The sequence below is a fragment of the Antechinus flavipes genome, chromosome 2, assembly GCF_016432865.1.
Source record: "Antechinus flavipes isolate AdamAnt ecotype Samford, QLD, Australia chromosome 2, AdamAnt_v2, whole genome shotgun sequence".
NCBI classification, from domain to species: domain Eukaryota; kingdom Metazoa; phylum Chordata; class Mammalia; order Dasyuromorphia; family Dasyuridae; genus Antechinus; species Antechinus flavipes.
Window position 1 is genome coordinate 372,685,198 of NC_067399.1, and position 6,000 is coordinate 372,691,197.

General features: G+C 43.9%; 1 protein-coding gene across 1 annotated transcript in view; it reads right to left on the reverse strand.

Annotated features, from left to right (window-relative positions):
* RCOR1 (REST corepressor 1) overlaps window positions 1-1,449 on the reverse strand; it is a 105,354-nt gene extending 103,905 nt beyond the window's left edge. Inside the window, exons 1-2 of the mRNA XM_051978330.1 lie at window positions 996-1,449; window positions 783-842 (exon numbers count right to left, since the gene is read on the reverse strand). Coding sequence (XP_051834290.1) covers window positions 783-842; window positions 996-1,368 — 433 coding nt within the window. The 5' untranslated portion in view covers window positions 1,369-1,449. The remainder of the gene's footprint in view (window positions 1-782; window positions 843-995) is intronic.
* Between the last annotated feature and the right edge of the window lie 4,551 nt (window positions 1,450-6,000).

The following is a 6,000-nucleotide window of genomic DNA, read 5'->3' on the forward strand; positions in this document are numbered from 1 at the left end:
GTCCTTATTCCATCCATCCTTGACGTTTCAAAATCAGGGATAAAGAGGAAAGCAAGAGCTCAGGAGGCCAGAAAAAAAGAAAGGGGAATCTTGAGCAATAATTGATTGGGTAGGGGTGTCTATTTTATGTGGTCAGTGAAATTTCATTAAGTCCATTTAGCTTGCTAGATGCTACTTCACCACCACTACCATAATCACTGTGAATGTGAAACTAACCACACCTGAGCCAGAATGGAGCCAATACAATTGCTTCCACTACTACATCCCCGCTATAAATACATTCCCAGCACTCCGGAGGATAGATATCAAATCGTAAGTTACAATGGTATTTCGTGAAGGAGAAATCATCTCTTTTTATAAGTCTGGAGGCACGTTGGCAGAACACGTTCCCCCTCCCCCCCTTGCTGTTCTTCCCTTGGACAGCAGGGCGAACACACACAAAAAGAAAGTTGTTGATTTGATCTCCACTCCCTACCCAAATCCCCTCATACTCCTTAAAATTCACATGAATCCTACGTTTTCCCGTAAGATTTTCCTCCCCAAGAAATGAAAAGGGTGGGGTACCTGTCCCTCAAACATAACCCACCTGGAAGGCTTAAGTGCAACAACCAAGGACATACACACAGCCAACTCCCCCCAGCACTGTCTCTAACCAGTTTGAGGCTACCTACCCCATCAGCCTCAAGCTCTACATATCATCCTCTTATACCCAAGCAGGGGCAACGGTCATCCGAAGTCAGGACGACAACCCCCCACCCCACCCCCAAGGGTGTCAAACTCACCAGGATCAAAATCAGGGACGACTGCTTGGTACTGGGGTCCGACTCTCATGCCACCTCCTCCTGCGAAGAAAGAGGAGAGCGGGAGGGAAGTCAGTGAGGGCTCCGGGCAGAGTTTGGGAACTGGGCAAGAGGGGACGACGGGGACGCCCGGGCGGAAGGGGGAGGGGGGTGGAAGCAGGGTAGCCTCGGCTCGAGTTTGAGGCTATCACCTACCATGCTCTTCATCACTCGAGGAACCCGAGCTCGCTTCCTCCCAGGAGTTGGTGCTATTTCCATTGGGCGCCGCGGCGGCGGCCGCTGCCAAACTTTTATTATGGCCATTATTGGCGGAGCCGGAGGCAGCCGAGGCGGAGGCTGCAGCGGAGGAGGCAGAGGCGGCCGAGGCCGAGGCTGAGGCTGAGGCGGCGGCAGCGGCTGCTGCGGAGGCGGAGGAGGAAGAGGAGGAGGAGGAGGAGGCAGTAGTAGTGGTGGTGGTGGTGGCGGCGTTGGCGGCGTTGGAGGCGGCGGAGGCCGAGGAGGCAGCGGCATTATTCCTCCCCCTCCTCTTCCCCAGCACCTCCGGGCCCTTCTCCACCATGGCTGGCATCAGAGGGGACGGCGGGGCGCTGGGAGGAGGGAGCAAAGTGGGGCTGAGGAGCGAGGCGGAGGGTAGGCTCGCCGCGAGGGCGCAGGGAGGGGGGCGCGCCCGCCGAGGGGACCGGGAGCCCGGGGCTCCGGGGGACGACAGTTGGAACCGGGGCTACTCGAAGGGAGAAAGGGCTGAGGGAGAGACTTGTGACGGCAGCCGGGAACGCGGAGCTGCTTCAACGCCCCAGCTCGAAGCCAAGCGCAACTTTCGCTCTCATCGCCGCCCGCCCGCACTTCACTGGCTCAACTACTCTGGGAGCAGGGAGTCGGGGGGAGGGGGGAGGAGAGAGGGCAAGGAGGGGAGGAGGAGCAAGGAGGGAGCTCAGCCGAACCCAGCCGGCCGGAGGAAGGCCCCGCCCCGCTCCCTGCCTCTCATTGGTCCCTTTGGGATTTTGGAAGAGCCACAGTCACGTTGGTTGGCTAGGACACCCCGTCCGTCAAAAGAAAGCTGAGTGCGGAAGGGAGGGGGAAAGAGGAGGGGGCGGGCCCGGCGCTTCCGTTGCTCGAGTTCGGTTGACGCGTATAGTCCGCTGTACGTGGTTGGGGGTTTGCAATCTCTACGCCCCATGATCCCTCTCTCTAGTCTAGGCAATGGAGAAGACTTAGACTATCTACCCCCAACGGCCCTTCCCTATAATACCCGTCAACCAACACCTTCATCTGAAATTCCCCCAAGGAGTCCACCGAAGCGCTAAACATCACATTTTTAAAAATATATATATATATATATATATTTTTTTTTTTAAAAAAAGCTGTTAAAGCCGGACTACTTTTTCTCCTCCCCCTTTCAGCGGAAGGTTACATCACAGTTTGAATGGACACCATACAAAGAAGAGAAACTAATTGGAAGAAACTAATTGCACCAGTCCCCCTTCTTCCACTCCTATATCTTCTCCAAAGATTGGGGAGGTGGAGAACCGGGGGAAACAGTTCTTCTGAGATTGGGTCTATTCCCAGAAGAGTATACAAAGTCCCACCACCACCCCCCTTGGGTGAAAAAAAAAAGGAAAGTGGGAGTTGGGGGGGAAAGTCATCTGAATTGCTGGAGTTGCCCAAATTATTGTGTGTGCTGCGGCCAGAGGGAAAGAAGAGGAGGAGCTTCCCGCTGCGGAGGGCCATCTCCCCTCTCCCTGTTCTCCCTACGGGCCGAACCCCGCCTCCAAAGGGAGCAGGCAAGGTCCCAGCCACTTTACGAGGTTCCACCTTAGATAACTGAAAGATTTTTATTTCCAGTTTAAACAGCCATAGCGCTATAAGGGATATGTACATCTCTCTAACACATTCACCCTCTCGCGTCTAGAGTTGCAGAGTTTCCAATCAAATTGCCTCTTTGTAACTAGGTGCGGGCTGGTCTGTGTCATGATATTGTAAAAATTCCGCTGGGACTGCACCTTATCACATTATTATGCATCCTTCCAAATTGTCCCTCATTCTCTATCTGCACTTCCTCTGTCCCTATCTCTCCCCTTAAGCCAGAAAGAGCTAGGGCAGAGTAAGGGATAGAAGAAGAGGGCTGCTGATAAAGTGATAGTGCTGCTGGGTTTTGAGGTTGAATCTTCCTCCTTGTCCCCCTTTCCCCAGCACTGGTTCTCAGATATTTAATTTCTCGACTGTAACTGAAAGACATTCCCGAATGCTCCGAGAGAGTTACACTTAATGAAAATGGCCGGGATGTTAGAAAAAAGGATAAAGAAATAAAAATTGACACCCAAATCCCTTTGTTATGTGGGTCAACTTCCTCCAAAGACAAAGTCCACTTTTTCAACACTGAAAGCACCCCAATCTTCTAAATTAGTCCACTAGTTTCCACCCTTGAGTGTCTTATAAAGAACTTGCCTTTTCAGTTCCAGGTAGAATTAGCTTTTCGTTGCTTTTGCTTTATCTCCTCTGGCTCAATGTGGAGCTGAAGAAATTCATGTGAATGGCTGAACAGTGATGTGAGAAATTCACAAGTTCAAAGACTTAAAGGGACAAAATCCACTGGGGCTATTTTGAAGTCTAAAGATTTATGGGGTGATTATCTAGAAAATATCGTTTAGCCAAAAATCAAATGTTTTCTAAATAAAATATCATCAATGGATCATTGGGAAGGATCTTCAATAATTAAATTTTTTAAATCATTAGAAAAATAACATCTTTTCAAAACCAAAGCTTAACACGTGTAAGATTTACACCAGTACAGGCATATAAATAAATATAGAATGTTCCATTTCATTATTTTAAAAACTAAACAGTAATTTAAATTCAGTTTTTAATACTACATGAACATTCATTTTGTTGATTTAACCACATTAACTTCTGCTTGAATGATCTTACATTGATATAATGTAATTACGTTGATACTGATATACCTATTTTAGGAATATTTGACCCATTATTTCGTATTGTTAATAGAGTAAGAATTATACAATTGTCTTCTTAAAGAATGTAGACTGTTCAGATCAGAGAACTGTTTTCATGAATCTCCCCAAATGTTTACAGCATTAAAATTTTTTCAAACTTGATAAAATGTGTATTTTTTTTTTTTTGAGAGACACCTACAGTGATGGGAAAATACTGGATTTGGAGTCAGAGGATCTAGATTTCCATTATGATTCTGGTTTCTGTGGTTTTCAGCATTCTTATACCTAAAATCAAGAAGTTGGACTAGATATTCTATTATATCCTTTCCAGTTCTAAATTCTGTGATCTTAAGCGACTTTATAGTTTAAAAAAAAAAAATCTGTTAATTCATAGATAAAGTACTTTATGTAGGGATATGCTTATAAGGCATTTTGCAATTTTTTTCTCAAATTTTACTATAAATTTTAACAGCTATTTTAAAAAAATCAAATCTGGGATGGGGCATTGATGTGGTCAACTCACATCAAATGTCAAATTTTATGAGTGTGCCAGGAGATCAGTTTATGTCTGACCTTACCTTCCCCTAAAAAGTCTGGAAATGGCCAAGGACCCTTTAAGTGGATAAAAAACCAGAATTTCTTTGAAACCCTTTATAACTGGGAATCATTCATTTGTTTGGAGTCACAATCCTAGGGGATGAGCTTTCAGTAATTAGAAGCTGCTCTTAAGATGAAAATTAAGATTCAAAAAGACATATTCTTATCGGAAAAACCAACCCATTTCCATCTTCATTAAAGATTCTAGATTTTGTTGTTGTTAACCTTTCTTTAGGAGAGACCGTAGTAGTATCTACAGTGTCTGCCTCAAAGACATGTGGGAGTTGCATACATTCACGTGGTAGGAAAGGTGTTGGAAATTAGTGGACTAGCTTATTTAGAATATTGGGGTGCTTTTTTCCCCTTTCTCAGCACGTGAATGACCATGAATTTCCTAAGGCCAAATGATGGAAAGAGCCAGGGAAATGTTGGAGTATCATAGAAACACAGATGCCTTGAGAAGGCAATTTAGGACCATGATCAATGCAATAACCAGCCATTTTGCCAAAAAACAGATGAAGTTTGCTACTATCTACCACCTGATAAAGGTAATGGATTCAAGATATACAGTTTAGAAATGAACAATGCAGAAATTTGTTTTGCCTGACCATGGTTACAAGAATTTTGCATTTTTTTCCCCAATATGAGTATTTGTGAGAGAAATGGGGAAGTAAAGGAGGGAATGGTTGTATTGCTACCAACAACAAAAAATCATGATTGAATATGTTTTGTTAAATGACAAGAGGCTGGGTTTGCAAAGCATTTTACATGGGTTAACTCATTTGTTCCTAACAACAATCCTATGAGGTAGATTCCATCATTATCCTCATTTTACAGAAAGAAAGAAAAAAAAAAAAAACAGAAGGGAGAACAAAGAGAAACACAGACAAGCAGGACAGTTATGAAGGGTATAAGTCAAATTTATTATATACTTTTAAAAGACAAGCAATACATAATACATTCTCAGTTTCATGTAGAATCCTCTTCTTATGATCTACTTTGTATATGGAAATGATCCCTTATTTTGATGCTTTAATTTAGAAAAAAAAAAACTTAAAAACTAGAAAAGAGAGTACATGAATATTTAATTTCCAAACATTTGCTCATGAGTAAAGAAGGGACCAAAATGAAGGGGAATGCCAGCCTTGGAAATGATTCTTCAAGTAACCGAAATTAATAGTTCATGGTTCTAGCCAAGGAATAAGGAATTACCTGAATAGTGTGCTTCTAAGAGAATTGCCCATAAGGCTCAGAAAAATGAAGAAGCAGCCAAAGATCAAAATTATGGCAGAAAGGCTATTACCTTGAGTTATTTAGAGAGAGAAAGTCCATTAGAAACAAGATTGTCTAGCAGCTCATTTCTAGAGGACACAAAGCCTTCAGATGAAGGTCTGTGAGGAATTTAAAAGACCCCAACAGCAAATTCAAAGAATTGTTCTTTTAGGTTCCTTCAAGTAAGTCTTTGCCTTTTGTGCATTTTCTATAGAGGTAAAATAAACATTTCCTATACCTGCTATCATTGAAACTTTAAGCTATAGGTACTTTTACCCCACCTTCTTTGAGATCTAAACTAAAGTATTTGGTGATTTTCCTAGATTAAGCTCTGGACATAGGCATAACAAGTCAAAGAAGGTCATATTTTAGGGTCACCT